Here is a 19,585-nt window from a genome sequence, read left to right on the forward strand (position 1 = left end):
ATGATGTGGTAGTCAACTTATCAAAAACTTAACTGTATTTCTTTCTTTCTTTGAGCTATGGAGTACATCTCAGCTCAGTTTCCAGCATACAGCTTATATGTATGAACTTATAAAAAATTTCAGTGTCTTTGTAGAGATGATTGATCAGATTGTCTTCTTAGAGCCAGGCTCTATGAAATAGCAACTGGCAGAACAATGAGTAAAGTTGTATATTTGATGATATAAAAGATGCAAAGAAACAATCTGATACAGTGAGAACATATAAGCCCGTACTGATGCTTCATACCTGGGGCTTAGTCATACCCCACAACTTCAAAATAGCACTAGTAATAATGAGGTCTCTCTGCAGACAGAGTGGTCAGAAAGAGAGGATGCCTTGAGATCCCTGATGACCTTGTGTTTGATCATTTGAAAGAGAGCCAGATGAGGTGGCACATGCTGTAATTCTAGCTACTGGGGAGGCTAAGGCAGGAGAATGGTAAGTTCAAAGCCTGCCTAAGCAACTTAGTGAGATCCTGTCAGAAAGAAAGAATGAGAGAAAGAAAGAAAGATTTGGGGATGTGGTTCAGTAGAAGAGTTCTTGCCCAGTATGCTTGAAGCTCTGAGTGAAATCATCAGTATAGAAAATAATAATAATGATAATAATAATTTGAAAGAGAAAAACCAGTCAAGGTTTAGAATAAGGTGCACCCAAGTTGCCAGTTTATTTTATGCTTCCTTCTCTGGTTCAGACGATAAACGTCATGTCCTCCAACAAATACACCTGGGTCAAGTACAACCCTCTGCAGTCTCTGATCACGAATGTGGACTGGTTCCTGTTTGGGTCACCCATTGAGCAACTCTGCAAACACATCCCCTTGTATAAGGGGGAAGTGGTTAAAAAGACAGGTGAGTACCAAGGAATTGTTCGTTCACCAGACCTTTTTAGAAAGCTCCTCTGTGCCAGGCCCTCTGCTAGGTGCTGTGTGAAATGCAAATAAATGGAAAGGTTTATTTCCAACTGACCTGACTCAGTTTACTTCAGGAATCAAGTCCTTCCTGTGTGTGTGTGTGGAAATTGCACTAAATGTCATAGGCACAGAGATGGTGAAAGGTCTGCCTCCATGGAATGTACCGTCGAGTGGAAAAGGTTGAAATAGGAAAGGATTCCTGGGTGTCAAAGGACAACCATGGGCCCTCTTTTGTCAAATGTAAGAATTTCAAGTAGAAGAAAGTCTTCTGGGCCCTCAAAATAGCGTCTTTTGGAGATGAAGGAGAGCATTAAGAAATGTCCTCAGAATCTAGAAGAGAACTGATCCAGGAAACAGCAGGCCAAGGAATGAAAGCCCTGTATCATCCGGGTAACACAGGGCACTGCAGTCATTACTGAATTGTGTACAGTTTCTAAATGCAGTAGAGTACCAGAGCCAGCACATGAGAACCCAGAAGAAATTCCCAGAGTAGCCGAAGGTAGATAAAAAGAAAAGGAGTAGCATTTACTACATTTTTACTGCCTGGAAAAAAAAATTTTCAATACCCATTAGCACTTTTAAGGCACAAAGTCTGCTGCCAACACAGAATTTACAGCATCAATTAGGTCTGAGCTGATCAATACTTCCAGGAATTGTCAATCTTATTTAAGTGAATATGGTATTATTCTTTGCTATGCCAGAATAGCTAAAATCTTGAGTATCATGAAGTTATAATACTTAAGATGTTTATATAAATCCTTGATTTGTTGTGCTGTAATATATTTTTAATGACCTTTTAAACTTTTCACCTTTCCAGATGATACTGCTGCTGGAGGTTGTGCAAAGGCAGGGCTCCTGGGCGTCTTGGGAATTTCCATCTGCGCAGGCTTCCATATTTAGGATGATCACCTACTGGGTTTCATCCTTTCAAAGAAATCTAACCTTGGTTTCCACTCAGAAGTCAAATTAAATTCTTTCTCAACATCCTGTCTAATTGCGAGATTCAGTAATAAAACACGTTATATTTACAGATAAACATGTCAGTTCTTTTTGTGAGCAGCAAAGGGAAGCCAAGCAATATATAGAAGGAAAAAGAGCCTCCAGGATTTCCAATAAAGTGCATAATGTGTGAAAATCCCCAGATGGTTTGGCTGTGTGTGAGTGTCCACATCTGTCTACATCTGCTTGTGGAACCAGTTACAATGTGTTTGTCCCAATGCACCAGAAAGTCTGGGTGGAACAGGGGCTCAGGTCAAAGCAGTGACTTTGACCCAGTGAAGGGGAGGGACATAGTATACTTTTATCAAAGAACTTAACTGCTCAAGTGAAGTAAACTATTCCCTCTGATAAGCACGCAGCTTTGAGAGCCATTCGGACACCCTTTAGGAAATATCTTTGGATTTGCCACTGTAGTAGACTGAGTAGAGTGAATTGAGAGGGAAGGAGAAACAACTAACACCTAGGAAAAGATGTACTGTACTGGAAATCCTCATGGGAGTGAAAAATCTAACTGGGAATGCCAAGTGAATATACAGCTGGAAAGCAATTTTCATCCTTTCAAAGAAATTACACCATATGGGAAAATTCCCTGATCAAATACCTGGGTCTCATATAGTCTGGTCAGCTGGATCGCAAGTTCAGAACAAAGAGGCACTATTTTAACATGATTCCCACCTGCCGCTGACTATTCCTCTTCCTAACACTCTACATCTGCTTCTTAATAGTCATCAACTAATACGTTTTTTTTAAAGCACTTACCATGTGCTCAACACTGAAACAGGTATGCAGGAGGAAGAGGCCCAGGACAGAGCTACCATAGTCAAGAAAGTTATTTTCTCACTGAGTAAATGAGGCATTTGTATTTAAAAACCTGATAAGAGCAGTAAAATGTCAAGTAAATGGTAGAGTATTTTAGCTGGAACCTTGGTGTTTGTAAGTAATGGAACCCAAATCAAATTTTCTGACGCCAAAGGAGACTTTACTGTCTCATGTCACTAGCCTTGGAAGGAAAGGGATGTTCTGGTCTTGGGAAGCTAGAACTCTGTGCCTGATGGTGACCAGACCCTCTTTTTCCATGTCTCAACTTTCCTTTTTTCTTCATGTTATCCTTGGTATCTTATACTGGTTTTCTCAGGAGGAAAGAACCAATATTGCTGTCAAACCCAAGGGCCTCATGTTCCCAGCTTGAAGGCCGTGAAGAGGGGGTTCCTCTTAGTTCTAATTGCAAGTTAGTTTTAACCTGAAAATTCTCTGGTGACGACCTTAACTGGCCAGGATTAGTGCTGGTGGCATGGGGTAAGGTCCAGGAAGGGGTGTTATGATTGGCATCTCCTTTGGCACTTACTGCTTAGAGATGTGTTATCCCTATTAATTTTTAGAATATTGGTCTCATTTTGAAAATAGAATGCTGTGTTCTGATTTCTTCTTAATTCTATAAATCAGTTGATTCTACGCCACACTGTTGACTCACTGAATAACTGACAAGCAGCTGGTGGAATGTACTAGGCACATGCCTACCGGGAAGGGTTCAATGGACCACTGCCAGGAGGTTGGGACTCCATTATATTTTCTTGCAATTAGCTCCTTCTTAAGGGCTGAGAAAAGTAGATATCAGCTCTGTCAACTCACCAGATGTTCACACCATAGAACTTCTCTGGGCCTCAAGAGGGAAACACACCTGGTTCCTCCCATTCATGTTGTAGCATATGACCTTGGGAAAAGACAGGCCAAGAATCTGCCCCTTACACCTCCCATTTATGGTGCAGCCCACCCCTTAGCTTTCTTTGGAAAAGGTAGCTTAGCATATTGTAGGACATGGTGTTAGGCATGCAATGCCTGGCCAATGAATGGCCTTGTTCATGACCTTGGGAAGCTTCACTTTTCTGTTTTCCAAACTAATGACTAGAATAGGGAGAATCTGAGGTGCTCACCAGCCCCCTCCAGTCTGAAGTGGACCACACCTTAAGAGTCCTGCAGACTGTGTTTAAGTGCTGCCTAGAGTTCTCCAGCACAGTCACCTGTTGACCCTCTCCACACCCTTGTGGCTGACGGGGTGTGGGCAGGATATTGCATGAAGAAACTTTCTGGAGTGTTGGGAAAGTTCTACAGATTCATCTGCGTGACGGCTACATAGGGGTACATAAGTTCAATTCATTGAGCTGCGCTTTTCAATCTGCTCTTCATTGTATTTTTTACCTCAATAAAAATGTTGATGTATTTTTAACATTTAAAACACAACTGAACAAGAGAAGGCCCACCCCTTTATAGCATTCTCAGGAAACACACAGGGTGGTGATTTCCGTAGCCATCAACAGTCTTGGAAGTCTTGAGCTCCAGTCTCAAGTGCTTAGAGCCAAGCCTGAGGACTCCTCACTGTGGTCCTTCTTCAGGGCCCAGGAGGCTGTAGGCACATGGACAGCTGCAGCTCTTCAGGGATCTGCCTGCACTCAAGGCCTGGTGAAAGGCCTCATGGGAGTAGCTGTGGACACGATGCAGGCTGCAGCCCAGGCATGCAGTAGGAGGACCAGCAGCATGTTCCAGGCAGGATCTGGGCACTAGTGGCTCCTGATCCCTTAGGAAACTGAGTGGGCAGAAAAAGAACACTGGGCAGCAACAGCCTGGGGCAGGCAAGCCAGCCCACTCATATTCAGACCTGAGTTTGGAGTCAGTTGGCTCATCCCAGAAACTGCTGAGAAGCAGGAATGGTGGGGAAAGTTAGAGGTGACACCATCTGGGGTGACCCAAATTAATCACTATGATGAGGAGACTTTCTCCATAAGGAGGACAGTTAAGGAATGAGCACTAAGAATCCAGGTCCCTTATTAATTTGCAATGGACTACCTGTGGGTCATCACTGAAGGGTTCAGACCAGTTCCCAAGAGGGGCTTGCTTGCTCACTTTCAGAGATTATTATGGTGCAGGCTGGGCCACTACAGGAAACGGAATTCCCTGGAATCTTTACTACAATTTTCAGAAGACTGCAGACCCGACATTGAGTTTATTCTATGGCTAGTGTCTTTATTTCTTTGTTTATTGCCAAAATTCTCAAGGAATTCCTCAAGGAATATCCCAGAGAGATGTTTCGAGATGAGACATGTGGTAATGCACACCTGTAATCCCATAAACTCAAGAGGCTGAGGTAGGAGGATCATGAGTTCAAAGACAGCCTCAAAAACTTAGCAAGGCCCTGTCTCAAAATAAAAAAATAATTTTTAAAAGGCTGGGGATATGGATCAATGGTTAAGTACACCTGGGTTCAATCCCCAGTACCAAAAAAAAAAAAAAAAGAAGGAAGAGGAGGAGAAAGAGGAGGAGGAGGAGGAGGAGGAGGAAGAAAGAAGGAAAGGAGATACATCCTAAGAGAGGGAGCTCCTCCTTTGCACCATGCCTATGTGTGATTTTCTAGGTTGCATGTGGCTTGCAATGTTGAGAGGACAGTGCAGACAGGTAGGGCCCATCTGCTAGATCAGTAATGAAAGAAGCTTTATTGTTCTAACCCAGAGAAAGAGGGTATATCCATTTTCCCAGATTTCAGAATGGGGTATTGGGTTGAAAGAAAGAAGATGGAGATCTGAAATGAGCAGCTTCACATAGGCAGAGGCTGGGCCAGGTACCTGCCCCAGGCCAGCAGCCCAGGCCAAGTGGGTCCACTCTTCATGCAGCTGACCTGGAGGTTCAGAGTCCAGGAATCTCACCACAGATGGAGAGTCCCATAAAAGATAGAAGCTGGATTGCAAAACAGGAAGTAGGGTCGACTGCCAGGGCAGTACCTTTAAAAAGAAAGAGAAGCATTTTTATGAGCTGCACCTGGTGCTCAGCAGAGATGTGGAACCTTGGAAATGGAAGATTCTACCTTCTCCCCTCCCAAGACAATAAGTGCCTCTACCTCTCTATTTCTTTTACTGATCCATAACTATCCTCCTTCATCCTCTAGCCCCTCCCTCAAGTTCTCCTGAATCCTTTTTCATTGGTAAACTTATACTAAGGTATAAATGAGTGGCAATAGCCTCAAGGAACAAGTGTCCTGGTCATATACAGACGAGGGCGAAGATCATGAAATCTTATCTGGTAGCTTTTCAAGCTGAGGTCACATCCCCAAAAGGGGTGCCAACCACTGCGTTGTTCCTGTCCCAGTGTGGTCTGTAACTATTTGGGTCTTACCTCTCCAGCCTTCTTGAGAACAAGAAGTGAGAACCCCAAATGGGACTCTAACTCACAATAGACTCCATGATGCTTGGGCATGATGTAGCCTTGAATCAGGGGAAGACATCCATCAACTGTCAAATCCCTTTGATGAGATAGCTGACCTTGACCTTCTGATGAAGCTAACTCTGCTCCTCATTCTCAGTTATTCCTAGTGTCAAGAAATCATCTCTGCCAGCAGGGGCAATGCATGCTGGGCCATGTGATTTTTATACCACTCACAAAGAAATGGAATCAACTATCGCTAAATTATGCCAATGACCTAAACACCCTACTGCACCTTTTGACTCACCCAAGGTCTTGGATTTGTTAACACACCTTCTTTCTGTTGATGAGCAAAGTAGGTGGGGACATCTCTGCACAGGTCCTTGACGAGAATTCCATACTGAGCTAAATTCTTGATCCGGCTGGGTAAAACAGTGTAGGTCAGGCCGTGGGTGGATGGGTAATGACTGGAATCCTGAAAGAAGTGGCATGTTAAAATGGTGAGACAGCATATAGAGGTGGAACAAGAAGGAGGAAGAAATGAAATTCTGGGGCCCTGGTCCTCAGGTGAGTGGCAACAGGATGTGTTTGATTCACTGCACAGAACTAGGCTGTGAACCCAACCTGTCCTAGAGTTCAGTCTCAGACAGCAATATCCCATCTAGCCACAAGGAGGCGACATTACTCTAGAAAAATTTGTAGGTTTGAGTGGACCTGGTGGTGACTTCCTGTCTCTTCCTTTCATTGACTAATGCTTTCTCATCTCTGATGATAATATAGAGTAGATAAAAGTTATTTGTTGCATTTACATGTTTTTTTCTTGTTAATTCAATCAATGGGCTATTTTAGACTTCTCCAAGAATATAAGTTGCTTTATTTTTATGTGACATGAAATCTATTTTTATTTTTTCCCCAAAGTCAGGAACCCTTCCTGCCAGTGTTCCCAAATGTGCTCTGCAGTTTTCTTAGCAAATGAGTATATTTCAAAGAATTTCAAAGCACTTCTTGCTGGTTTTTAACTTGTCTTCACAATTCTTGTCATTTAAGTGGTTAAGGAAGACAGATTCGGCAGTCTTGGGCTCATTTTCATTTAAAGTTAATACTTGTGTATTGTTTGGTGGTGGGAAGGGAAAGACAGAAGGTAAGGTGATGTGAATGTTATATTAAGTCACTCTTGATATTTACAGTCGACAACTCACATTCACTACCATGTAGCATGAACCCTTTGATGAATACCAATATCGAAAGGTGGTCACTGCAAGAAATTTTCGTTGATTGAGTTATAATTTGACTTGAAGAGGCCATTTATATAATGTTTTGTAATTTCATGGGCATCAACAGCAAGCATGAACTAAGTCACTCCTTGTGCATAGAATTGTCCTAGGAGATTAGAGGTAAGCTGGAAAACACCAGGGTAGGAGGGGACCAGAGTGACATGGTCATACTTACCTGCCTGCCTAGGGCCATGCTAATGTCATCCAAACTTGGGAAGATTGCTTGGTCCATCTTGGCAAGAACACAGGCCATCACGCTAAACAGCTTAGCCACAAAGAGGGCCTTTAAGCAACACAGAAGAAACATGTTATTCATTCAGTCACAATAGTAATAGGCACCCACTGTCTGCAGGGACTGACATCCAGCTGTTCTGACTGTAGTGTAGAACACACCAGCATCGTGCTGATCTGAACATGGAGCAGAGGTTAGCACCAGTACCAGGAGCAGTGCATACCAAGCCCTGCTGCTCTCCAGGCCCAGTGGCACTGTCCCCTGCTATTTTTGCTAGAGAGGGTTCACTCCCCAGGAATCCCCTGGGGCACTCTGCAGCCACTAAGAGACAGGTGGGCCCAGAAGCACAGGGAGTTAGCTCTGGTAAAACAATTCAGTTGAAGGTCCTGTTCTGCCACTCAGCGGTCATTAGGGTACTCAGTGGCCTCCCTGCTTATCAATTTCTTCATCCGTAAAGCAGATATAATGACTCCATTCCTACAGTGTTGTCATGGAGATGACAGGGTGAAAGGAGATGCTAGCTGCTTGTGAGAGCATTGGCAAGTTTATTGAGTACTTGCTGAAGGTGCAGGGCTATTAGAAGTTCTGGATCCAGACCAACAGACTTAGAATCTAGCCACCAGACCTGCCCTGGGTACCCACTTTTGTATGGCCCTGAGCCTGTCATTTGGTCTCTCTAGACATGGATTAGAGATGCAGACTCTTGCAGCTTTCTCTGACTAAGGCCCACGGTGAATCCTCTCCAGCAATGGTGTTGACTGTCTGTGCTCCGTAGAGTGTGCAGCTGTGGAATATTTTATTGAAGAAAAGTTTCCACGGCTTTCAGTATCGACGATGATCACTAGACTGTGTGCCCTCTAGGAGGATTCCAGAGAGGTCTCCTCGAAGGAATCAGGAATGGGCTCGGTGAAGAGTGGAGGATGGGTCAGGAGAGAGAACATGGTGGGGATGGGTGAGAGTAGAGGGGACCCCTGGGGTGAGGGCTCCATCCTGAACTATCCAGAGTGGCTGGAGAGAATGTGACAGAAGTGGGTGGGGGAAGGCCTGGATGGCAGAGGGCATGAAGAGTGTGAGCTTTTACTTCAAAGCCCTGCCAGGGTGGCAAGGCCGTTGTTGAAGCTGTTTTGCAGATATGGCAACTAAGGCCCACAAGGCAGAGTGAGATTCCCGAGAGGAAGGTGCTTTTCTGTGAGAGAGCAAACTCAAGGACATGGGTGCTCCCTCCCTGATCTTGCCTCTTTCTGCTAGCACTTGGTACTCAAAGAGATGGCAAGGTGCAGCCAGATTTCAAAAAAAAAAAAAAAGAAAAAAAAAAAAAGAAATACATTGCTCTTCTTTAGAAATAGACAATAAAACCTGGAGTTAAGACAAAATAACTTTCATAGCATATCTCAGTTACGAGACATGAGGGTTCTTTATGTGGCCTTCTTAGGATTTTGGCAGCTACATACAGTCAACAACTCACAGAAACCCAAAGGGATGCAGGAACCCACAGACCAGAGTCTCCTACATTCTCTGGCTCATAAAGAAGACACTGCACCTTCAGTAAAGCTGGTCCCTTACCTAAAGGCATGCATTTCTACTGAGGACCTAAACCTGGAGAAGGCAAAGGAAGACAGTGTCCTCTTCTCTCTGGAAAAGCATTGAGCTACATTTGGGACCAGACAAGGCTTCCTGTGGCATCGTAATGAATGCGTTTCACATCTTACATTCTTGTAGTCCAAGATTCCATCCCATTGACTCAAAACATTGTTGTCTCGGATGCTGACCATACCTCGGAAGGCGTTGATATGGATGAGTTGGGTCCCAACAGATCCATCCAGAGGATGGCTGTCACTGATGTTCTAGAGAAAACCAAGCAACGGTGAGAAGAGTCAAAAGCCCAGAGTATTCTGTAAGTTGAAGGGTGACCCATATGAAATTTGAGGGATGGATGTCACTCTGATTATCACCTTGGAAATATTTCTGCCCAAAGGGGACTAGACAGATGAGACCCTCTTCACTCTACTTACCCTGAGGGCCAGAGATGGAGTTAGGAAGAAGACCACGAGTATGGAAGACACAGTCTGAAATGGGAACAAATATCAATGCACTTTTTCTTTAACTTCAGATGACAGTCCACAGTCTAAGGATTTATAATTTTCACTGTCTCTCATGCCCACAGGGCTCCAGTGTGTATCAAGAGACAAGTTCAATATGGTTGAATGGGGTATTCTGGCTTCTCAGGAGGCAAAGCTTTATCATTCACTCAAAAACACTTACTGGTTTGCTTCTGCAATCAATCATTGGGATGAATATTAGGCAATCTGACAGACCTGCACACAGGGTCTGTCAGATTGCCTAACAATCTGCACACAGGGTAGGGCCATCCTAGGCCAAATGTAATAGTAGTCACAATTCCAGGCCTCCGTCTCCTTTAGCTGCACCTTCTTCTCTATTTCCAGCCACTGGTCTAGATCGTTATCCAAACCCCAAATTACATTGTTGGTCCTGCCTTGCCCTATGCACCCACTTAGAAACAGATATCCTATTGATTTCCTTTCCTCTGGATTCTCTCATCTGGCTTAAAAATAAAAGACCCATCGCCAGTTATTTTTACCTTATTTTGAATAGATTGTATTCAAATGTGACCAGTTCTTAAAATACTGGTTGCTGATCATTTCCTTTCTGTGTGGCCTGGCTTGCCATACAGGTATTTCAGGCATCAGAGAAGAAGTGAAAGAGAATTAGTTGGGGGTGGCAATAGGGTAGGGTGAGAAAATGCAGCAATGAACCCTTCCCTATATTCCACAGCTCATTATCTGATGTATTCAGACTCACTTGGCTCAAGTGCACTTCCACATGAGCTGGAATGGACAGGCACTGCCCCTCTCCCCCACCTCCATGACAGCCCATGAAATACTCCAGGGGCAATTCCTACAGTAAAAGGTGAGATAGGTCTTTGAAGAAGAAGTCAATAGCTAATCGACGAGCAGTAATCATAGTGTGGTGAGGTCAGTCAAGGAGATAATGGAGATGCAGATGACAAAATTACTGATGCCATGTATAATATACATCTGAAGATTTCCTGTACTGGCAATTTGTAAATAAGATAAACTCAGGAAGACAGGACCTTAAAATATGCACCTACCCAATACCGAAAGAGTCCTGAAACTTAAGAAATTGGTTATTAGTTTCCTTGGTGAAGACTCTTCTTTCAGATACTAAAAAACAGAATGGTAGCCAAGCCCAGTGATGCATGCCCATAATCCCAGCGGTTCAGGAGGCTGTGGCAGGAGGATCAAAAGTTCAAAGCCAGCCTCAGCAACTTAGAGAGGCACTTAGCAACGGAGCAAGACCCTGCCTCTCTCTACATATGGGCTGGGGATGTGGCTCAGTGGTTAAGTACCTCTGGGTTCAATCCTCAGTACAAAAAACAAAACAAAAAACCAGAATGGTATGTGCCAAAATAAGATTTGAAAATTCTATTTGGATTTAATTGGAAGAGTCCAGTAGGGTAGAGGAGAACTTCTCACTAGCTATTTTATGTTCCGAGGGTAAAACTACTTATTTAAAATTAGAAAATGTACTTACAATGTGTTTCATGTTGTCTCTCTCTCTCTCAGACCTTGTGCAACTGCTTTCATAATAGGATTTTGTATGTCTCACTTATTTCTAAATCTGGTTTATATAGCCCTAGACTTTGCAACTATTGCCATGATAAGGGTATGTGGGAGTACCTAACCATGATCCAAATACCACTTGGGAGAGAGAGAAAGTTTATGTAATTATACTTATTTATCACTTTTCTTTGAGTTCATCTAAGTATTTTCCTTTCTTCCTGATACCACCACCGGTTCCAAGGCAAACATAGGAAATGAAGGAGGCCTTGTGGGCTGGCATATCCATGACCTTAACTGCTAAGGTAAGGATGACAAACAGTAGACCTGCACAAAATGACCCAGATACACAATCAATGAGCTCACTGTTTCTACTTGTCAATTTCTGAAGTTTTTTTTTTAATTATTATGTTTAATAACAGGGTGGTTGGGAGAAACCTTATGAAGCCCAAAGAGGCAGACTGAGTTCAATTAAGATTAAACTGGTTGAAAATCAATCTGGTCCAGCTCTTCATCCAAACCCCAAAGCACATGGTTTGCACTGCCCTCTGCCCACCCAACAAGCTGACCTAAGTTCACCTCTTCCAACATCCGCCTCTGGTTGACTTTCCTGATATTCTGAAATTTTGTTCTCATTATAGGACTCTCTCCTCCCAGCTTTCATTTCAGGGTGTGTGTGTGTGTGTTTTTTTTTTTTTTTCCATAAAGGACACTTTGACCGGCCCAGAACCCTTGATACATGGGGAACCATGACCTTCATGTAACAAGTTAAGCACCAATTTAGGACTTTTCACACATTGTCTTCATTTTCCTTAAGTTCTGATGTGGTGGCCCAGTGACCTGGATCAAATACCTTAAGGTGAGAACTGTTAAACAGATATTTTTTTTTTTTTTATGAGAGAAGAAGACCTAATCAGGTGAGGCTGGCACTGGAGTGATCCAAGAGGAAAGATAGGCAGCTCAGTCCTTACTTAATGCAATTGGCCATAGCTGCTTTGAATAGATGGACATGGTCATCCAGGGCTCAGATAATATCATACTCATATCTCCACTGCTCTCAGTACTTTAAAAATGTACAAATGATATATTCAACCATTATTGACTAAGTAAGTAAAATGGATTAAAAGGATAACATTTAGAGACTAACAAAAAGTGCTGTGCTATGTCTCTAAATAGGTAATGACAATAAGGGAGAAATAAAAGTTAAATCATTTTTATTTAGCCCAGGGAGTTTGTGAGAAGCTTAATAGAGCCATCAAATTTTGAAGGAAGAAGGGATCGTGAATTGTCATGTGGATTCGCTAATGAAAACTTTGTAGGAGTCAGGAAGGATGGTGATTCTTAGAAAATCAAAAGGATGTATAAATCACCTTACAGCTTATAAATCAACTTCATAGTCATGATTTTATTTGCTCCTTATTACAACTCTATGGGTTAGGAGGAATAGTAAATGCTAATCCATTTTTACAAATGAGGATATGCAGTCAATAGATTAACAAGTATACATGAACTAAGTTCAATTTCCAACTCTGCATTAATCAGATCTATTATTGCAGAGCTAAAATTTGAACTTGAGTTTCTGGACCTTGAAGTTTCTAATTATGGGCAGTTCCCCCACCAAATGTAAGGCCTTTTGGAGTTTGTTAGCTTCAGAACATAGATTAAAAGAGCAAGGATCCCAGGTGGAACAAATGATGTGCTTTTATGTCCCTATAAATAGTTTTCTGTTTTTCAGAAACTATGTTGAGCAACTAATTTTGTTGGAGTCTCTCTTGATGCAAATGGAAAGAAACCAAGAGTCATTCAAGTTGCAGACAACCAAGTGCCATGCCTCTTGCCCTAAGTTCAGGTGTAAGGAGTGAAGGATCCAGAGTTAAAGGAAGCTGTATCATAGTGAGAGAACCAGCAGGTGGTTCCAAATGAGCCTCCAGTCCTGGAAAGATCTGAAATGGAGGGAATCCAAACAAAAAGAGAATAGAGTTCCAAAAGGAAGGAAGATAGAGACCTCAAGGAATTAAAAAGCTACGAAGGACAACCCATCACCTCTGAGGTCCCTACTATTTGACATCTGTTGTTAACTGGAGGGCAGTCATTTAATTCCTCTCTTCAAATGTCCTCCAGGAGGATCAGCCTCTAGGGTCACCCTTGTCATCTTTTGAGTAATGGCATAGTGTTGGGATAGCTTCACAATCAAATGCCTTATGTAAATGAAGTTATTCTTAAATGCAATTATTATTATTATAATGATATCTGAGTACTTGTTAGAGTACTGGCATGTAAGTTTGCTAATAAATAATGATTCGATTGCATATTGAAATCTGCATTCAGTTCTGCAAAGACCAATAGATTCATGTACCAGGCAAAGAGGAATATTTCACCAATAAAGTCAAACCATGGAATCTCACTGAGGAATGAGTTGTTTTTTTTTAATTTTTATTGTTGGTTGTTCAAAACATTACATAGTTCTTGATATATCATATTTCACACTTTGATTCTAGTGGGTTATGAACTCCCATTTTTACCCCGTATACAGATTGCAGAATCACATCGGTTACACATCAACTGATTTACATATTGCCATACTAGTGTCTGTTGTATTCTGCTGCCTTTCCTATCCTCTACTATCCCCCCTCTCCTCCCCTCCCCTCCCCTCTTCTCTCTCTACCCCATCTACTGTAATTCATTTCTCCCCCTTGTTTTTTTCCCTTTCCCCTCACTTCCTCTTGTATGTAATTTTGTATAACCCTGAGGATCTCCTTCCATTTCCAAGCAATTTCCCTTCTCTCTCTCCCTTTCCCTCCCACCTCTCATCCCTGTTTAATGTTAATCTTCTTCTCATGCTCTTTGTCCCTATTCTGTTCTTAGTTACTCTCCTTATATCAAAGAAGACATTTGGCATTTGTTTTTTAGGGATTGGCTAGAGTTTTGGTTCAAAGAAAGTTTAGAAAGCACCCCTACTTCCCCACTACATACTCTCCTCTGTCTTCTAATCCATTTTTAAATTCTTCCAATCTCACCAATTAAATTCTCAAAAGTCCTGCAAACATTTTCATGACTCGGTTGCCATTAACCTTTGCCTCCCTGCCTTCTACTTATTTGCAACCCATTCCAGATGCTGACCAAATCATCCTCTCCACTTTCCCACATACATAGCCCATGCTTTCCTAACTCCATGCCTAGGTCCATTCCTGGAGGTTCCCTATTCTACTTCTTTCCCTTCTTTCTTCTTCAAGCTAAATTTGAACAGCAGCCCCTTTCCCCCATCTTTGCTTCACTCACAGCCAAATGTGCTCTCTTCTTTGGAAACATTTTCGTTCTCTTCTTGTCCTTTACTTTTTGTATTTATATGTTTGTGGTGTTATACGTATTCATATAGTTATGTGAGCAGGTCTTCAAATTGCACATTGATGCCACTTGGCTGTAAACTCCATGAGGTTAGAGATTCTGTTTCGTTCTCTGCTGTTCTCAGTACTCCCACGCAGAGGAGATACTGAAAGTTACATATGTTAAATGAACGAATGAATGGATTATGGTACTGATATATTATTCATCTTTATACCTCCTGGAGTACTTAGCAGTATCTGGCAAATAACCAGTATGCAGTAAATATTTGTTGAATTGAATAGCAAATAATGGAATCAAGTATTTAATGCCAACGTGAATGAGGAAAATAATTAAAGTCTGAACAGAATAGCATGTTCAACAAGAAAAATGGCCCTCTTTACAAGCTTCAATTATAGGGCTAGCAGAGAGACATAATTAATATTTTTGTCCCTAGATTTGAGGTTAGAAGGTGAAGAAAAAAAGAAAACGAAAGCCAGACATCTGCAAAGCTGATTGCCTTTTATCTTGCATCCTGGAAACTTTGGCAAGAGCAAAGCTCCTTTGCCCGGATTCCTTGTCCTGCTTGCTGTTTGCTAAACCTGCTTTGATTTTTCTCCTTAATGTACCTACTGACTGTTGTAAAACCAGAAACTTCCTCATCCTCACTTTCTTGTCTCATTCTAAAATGCAGACTTCTACGTTCATCCCTGAAACTGCACTGATATTCAACTAGTCTTTTCACGTTGGCAGAACTCACTGGGAATCAAAACTCAGGATATTTTTTTTTTTAATTAGTCAAGATTCACCCATGTGCTATCTACTGTATTGCTTCCCTAATCCCTAAGCAAATGCAAAATGTAAATCAATATTCCAGTCATATCATTATGGTCACCAACTGTGTCTTGTTCTATTAGATTGTGTTTAATCCATTCTTTCCACAGCTTGTGACACACAGTGCATCTGGCCCTTTTCATGCAGATGCCACTTGTTTTACATTCCTGTGTTCGGTAATGATTATGTCCATTGGTTATGTCCATGATTATGTCCATCTCTGCTTACTTCTTCTACTTTTCCCATGTCCCCTCTCAGGTCCCTGTGCCTCCTTCATTCCTATATACATTCAGAAACCTGGGATCCCCGCCTCCCAGGCCACCAGCTGCCCCGATCTCACTGTGCTCCTGCTAACTCTTCCCTTTCTAGCTCCATTTTCCTGGATGTCCCCTCTGTCATTTCTTTAGACCTTCCCTTCCTGGATCTCAGGCCCTAGTATTTTTCTGTAAAGCAGCCACCTCTGAGCAGGCACAATTGTTTAGCAAACATTGCCTTGCTGTACCCTGAGGTACTTATCTCCAGGTCCACAAAACCTCACATTGCTTGGTTTACCCCATTTATTTCTGAAGGCAATCCTGGGTAAATGAACAGCCAGTTTCCCCAGGTCACTCCGTCTTCTTAGGCAAGGACATTGTCTTTTATACAGCTTAATTCCCATATTACTAAACTTTTTATTCAAGTAAAAACTTTAAATAACTTGATCATTTTTCCTCTTTAATGAGAGCCCACCAGTATTTGGATGGCTGGCCTCCATGAATACATCCAAGTCATTACCTCCAAGTCAAGATTTGGGTTACTTTATTGATCTGGCTTACTTTCAGGCATATGCCAAACAGCAATCTGATTTGGGTAGGCTCCTGGAAGATCTAACTCATGAGATGACATAGCTTTGCCCGTCATCTTGTAGGAATACATTTTGGCTTCTGAAAATTGTCACTCTAGCAAAGGAGGAAGTGACCAAAGGCTTGGGCAATAGGACGTGCCTAGGAACTGTTAGGAAAGCTGAATGCTGACCTCTAATAACCTATGAAAGGAAATTGGGAGGTGAAGGAGGGGCAAGATACCATTCCCTATGCCTCTTACAACATCCCTATTATGCTATTGTGAGTTAGGTTCTTACTATATCAGGGGTCAATACTCGAGTGACCTGAAGAAATCTTGCCTGTGAGAAGATTTTGGTTCCCAGAAAGTCATTGCAAGGTACAGTTTTTCATGATGACACATGTATGAAGCAACTTGTGCATCACCAGGTGTGACCTATACAGTTCCCTCATATATGCTGTTCAAGGGCAACGCTTCTGAAGCTTTCCATCATGTGTTTCCAGAGCTGCCTTCTGCTCTCCACTTTTAGACGTCAAGTTCAGACTGAGTGCTGACACATTAATTCATTCCTATTCCTTATACACTAGAGAAGGGTGTGTATGGTAATTAGCCTTCCAGCTGATTCTCAATGATACTTCCTTCCTAGTATTTATGTCTTTGTATAGGTCCCCCCCACCCCAAACGATGAATAGGGTTGACCTGTGCAACCAGTGGGATATTGTGGAAATAACAGTGCAGAACTTTCTAGGTTAGTTTATAAAAGACAATGTGGCTTCTGCTTTGTACTCTCATGGATGACCCACAGTGGAGGAGCCAGCTGCCATGTTGGGAGACACTCAATAGCCTTAGAGAGAGGTTTATGTAGTAGGAAACGGAGGCTTGCCGTCCACAGCCATGTGAGGAGCCCCTTGGAAGTGGATCTTCCAGCCCTAGTCTTGCCACAGGTGACTGCAGCCCTGGACAACATTTTGACTAAAAACCTCAGAAGAGACCCTAGCTAGAACCATCCAGATGGGTCCCCTTGGATTCTGGTCTGTGTAATGCACTACATATCAATTGTGTAAATGTTTTGGATACTTTACTATGCAGCAAAGGATGGTTGGTTTTATTTTATTAAATTCACACAACATAAAAAGATTTATTTTGAAATGTAGAATTCACTGATACTTAGCATAGTCACAAAATTATGCAACCACTTCCTCTACCTACTTTCAAAGCATTTTTTATCACTTCAAGAAGAAACCTCATGTCCATTAAACAGTAACCTCTTATTCCCCTTCCCTCACCCTCTAGCAATTGTCAATCTGCCTTCTGTCTGGAAGGATTTACCTAATATTTACCTGGATATTTCAGACAAATGAAATCGTACAATATGCATCCCTTTCTGTAGCATATTTTCAAGGTTCACCCATATGTGGCATCCACCAATATTCCCTTTCTTTTTACAGCTATGTTCCTCTGTACGTACAGATCACATGGTATCTACCCATCCATGTCTTGATGGACAGTGTGGTGGTTTCTGCCTTTTTGCCATCGTGAATCTTGCTGCTATGAACATGTTTGTACATGAATTTGTTATGGTACTTGCTTTCAAGTATTTGGGGATATTTAAGTAGGAGTGGAATTGATGGGTCATGGAGTAATTTTATTTTTAGTTTTTGAGAAACCACCAAACTGTTTATATAGCTGATGAACAGTGTTACATTTCCATCAGCAATGTAAAAAGGTCACAATTTCTCATATCCTCAGCAATATATATTTTTTAATTATATATATTTTAACTATAGCCGTCCTAGTAGGTATGAAGCTCCAATGAGATGATATTTCATTGTGGCTTTGTTTTGCATTCCCCTAATGAAGGAATAAATTATTTGACACATTGGCTATCAGAGTCTGGATTTGGTCCATGTAAGGAATAGTACCTTATAGTGTTCTACTTATTAATTCACTCATTCCTTGAACAAGGACTCCTTGAGCATCTTCTACTAAGTAGGACCTGGGTGTTGCAGAGATCTTAAAGATAAATAAGACAAGTCTATTCCCCAAAGAGCTTCCTGTTAACTTGGGGAAATGAGATGTTTAAATTAGCATGAGTTTGCAATCCATTCCAGAGGTAAGCAACTTTGAAGGAGATGTGAGGAAATATTAACGAACTTAACCTCACATTAAGGAAGGCAGATTTAAGACTTTGGTGGGAGCCAAAAACCAAGATTTAAGAGTTCTTAAGCTGGGTGAGGTGGCACATGCCTATAATCCCAGTGGCTTGGGAGGCTGAGACTGAAGGATCAGGAGTTCAAAGCCACTCTCAACAATGGCAAGGCGCTAAGCAACTCAGTGAGACCCTGTCTCTAAGTAAAATTCAAAATAAAGGCTGGGGATGTGGCTCAGTGGTTGAGTGCCTCTGAGTTCAACCCCCAGTACCAAAAAAAAAAAAAAAAAAAAAGAATTCTTGAAACAACATTATTAACTTCATGATTTTGTGATTTTGTCCAGGCCTAGACCCTCCCAGGAATTAGTCCTTGCTTGAAGCTCCAATCTGGCTCTTCCTCACCTTTCAGCCATTCAGGTTCCCCTGGGGCTGGGTGTAGGTTTGGAGTTGGTGGGATTGGTGGGAGAAAAAGTGGGTTTTTGTTTGTTTGTTTCGCCTATCCACATTCGGTTTCTAACCTTGAGCCTAGACTTTGGGTCAGACTTCATTCATTTTGCCCTGACGTCAATGGCTCCAGCCTATTTTGATGCTACAATATTCCTATTCGCTCCTCTAACTTATGTTGGGAATTGTAACAGCTGCTCATGTTGAACTTTGAATTTTATTGACTAAAAAATAATTACAACCAGGCTTTAGTTTCTTTCCTTTTCCTTCTGGCTGGAGTCTTCTAGGTCCTACACGGCCTGCCCTACCCTATGTCTGTAGTGACATAAAATTTGCTTTTGCTTTCTGGCTTTCCTTCCTTTCTTTCTTTTTCCCTTTCTAATTGATCCTGTTTCATTTTTTTTAAAAAAAAAATACTCATCTTTCAATTGTAGTTGGACAAAATATCTTTACTTTATTTATTTATTTTTATGTGGTGCTGAGAATTGAACCCAGGGCCTTGCACATGCTAGGCGAGTGCTCTACCGCTAAGCCACAATCCCAGCCCCCAGTTCATTTCATTTTAACAAATATTAATATCTGTTGGTTTCTCAGTTCTAGGTAGAAGTCTAGGTGTTATGAATACAGTAGTGGATTAGGTAGATTTTTGTTCTTAAATTTGTGGAGGAGAGAGGAATTTACTATATAAACATGAGATAGCTACCCCTACTCCCCATCTTCATTTCCTCTTTACTCAGTTTGGATTCTATGGTCAATTTTTGTACATTATGCAT

At 41.9% G+C, this 19,585-nt stretch overlaps 2 protein-coding genes across 3 annotated transcripts in view; one reads left to right on the forward strand and one right to left on the reverse strand.

The window, feature by feature from the left end:
* Gkn2 (gastrokine 2) overlaps positions 1-1,986 on the forward strand; it is a 72,708-nt gene extending 70,722 nt beyond the window's left edge. For both annotated transcript variants that reach the window (XM_078029081.1, XM_021724363.3), the window contains 2 exons: positions 732-888; positions 1,768-1,986. In XM_078029081.1, coding sequence (XP_077885207.1) covers positions 732-888; positions 1,768-1,850 — 240 coding nt within the window. In that variant the 3' untranslated portion in view covers positions 1,851-1,986. The remainder of the gene's footprint in view (positions 1-731; positions 889-1,767) is intronic.
* A 3,507-nt stretch (positions 1,987-5,493) lies between these two features.
* Positions 5,494-16,297, reverse strand: LOC101965419 (gastrokine-3). Its single transcript, XM_005322182.3, has 7 exons — positions 16,213-16,297; positions 9,959-10,095; positions 9,656-9,709; positions 9,353-9,487; positions 7,587-7,694; positions 6,471-6,612; positions 5,494-5,719 (listed from the first exon to the last, which is right to left on the reverse strand). The coding sequence occupies exons 1-7, from the start codon at positions 16,295-16,297 to the stop codon at positions 5,625-5,627; spliced, it is 756 nt and encodes a 251-aa protein (XP_005322239.3). The 3' UTR covers positions 5,494-5,624.
* Positions 16,298-19,585: the final 3,288 nt, after the last annotated feature.

This window comes from Ictidomys tridecemlineatus, chromosome 12 (genome assembly GCF_052094955.1).
Source record: "Ictidomys tridecemlineatus isolate mIctTri1 chromosome 12, mIctTri1.hap1, whole genome shotgun sequence".
Taxonomy (NCBI): Eukaryota; Metazoa; Chordata; class Mammalia; order Rodentia; family Sciuridae; genus Ictidomys; species Ictidomys tridecemlineatus.

Bases quoted from the DNA above. Each gene is read 5' to 3' on its own strand.
- LOC101965419 (XM_005322182.3), bottom strand. From the start codon at position 16,297: ATGACGGGCAAAGCTATGTCATCTCATGAGTTAGATCTTCCAGGAGCC. The intron at 10,096-16,212 runs GTAAGCCAGATC...ATAACGATCTAG, and splicing joins TGTTTGGCATATGCCTGAAA to ACCAGTGGCTGGAAATAGAG. The intron at 7,695-9,352 runs GTAAGATGTGAA...TGTTGCTTAAAG, and splicing joins GAATCTTGGACTACAAGAAT to GCCCTCTTTGTGGCTAAGCT.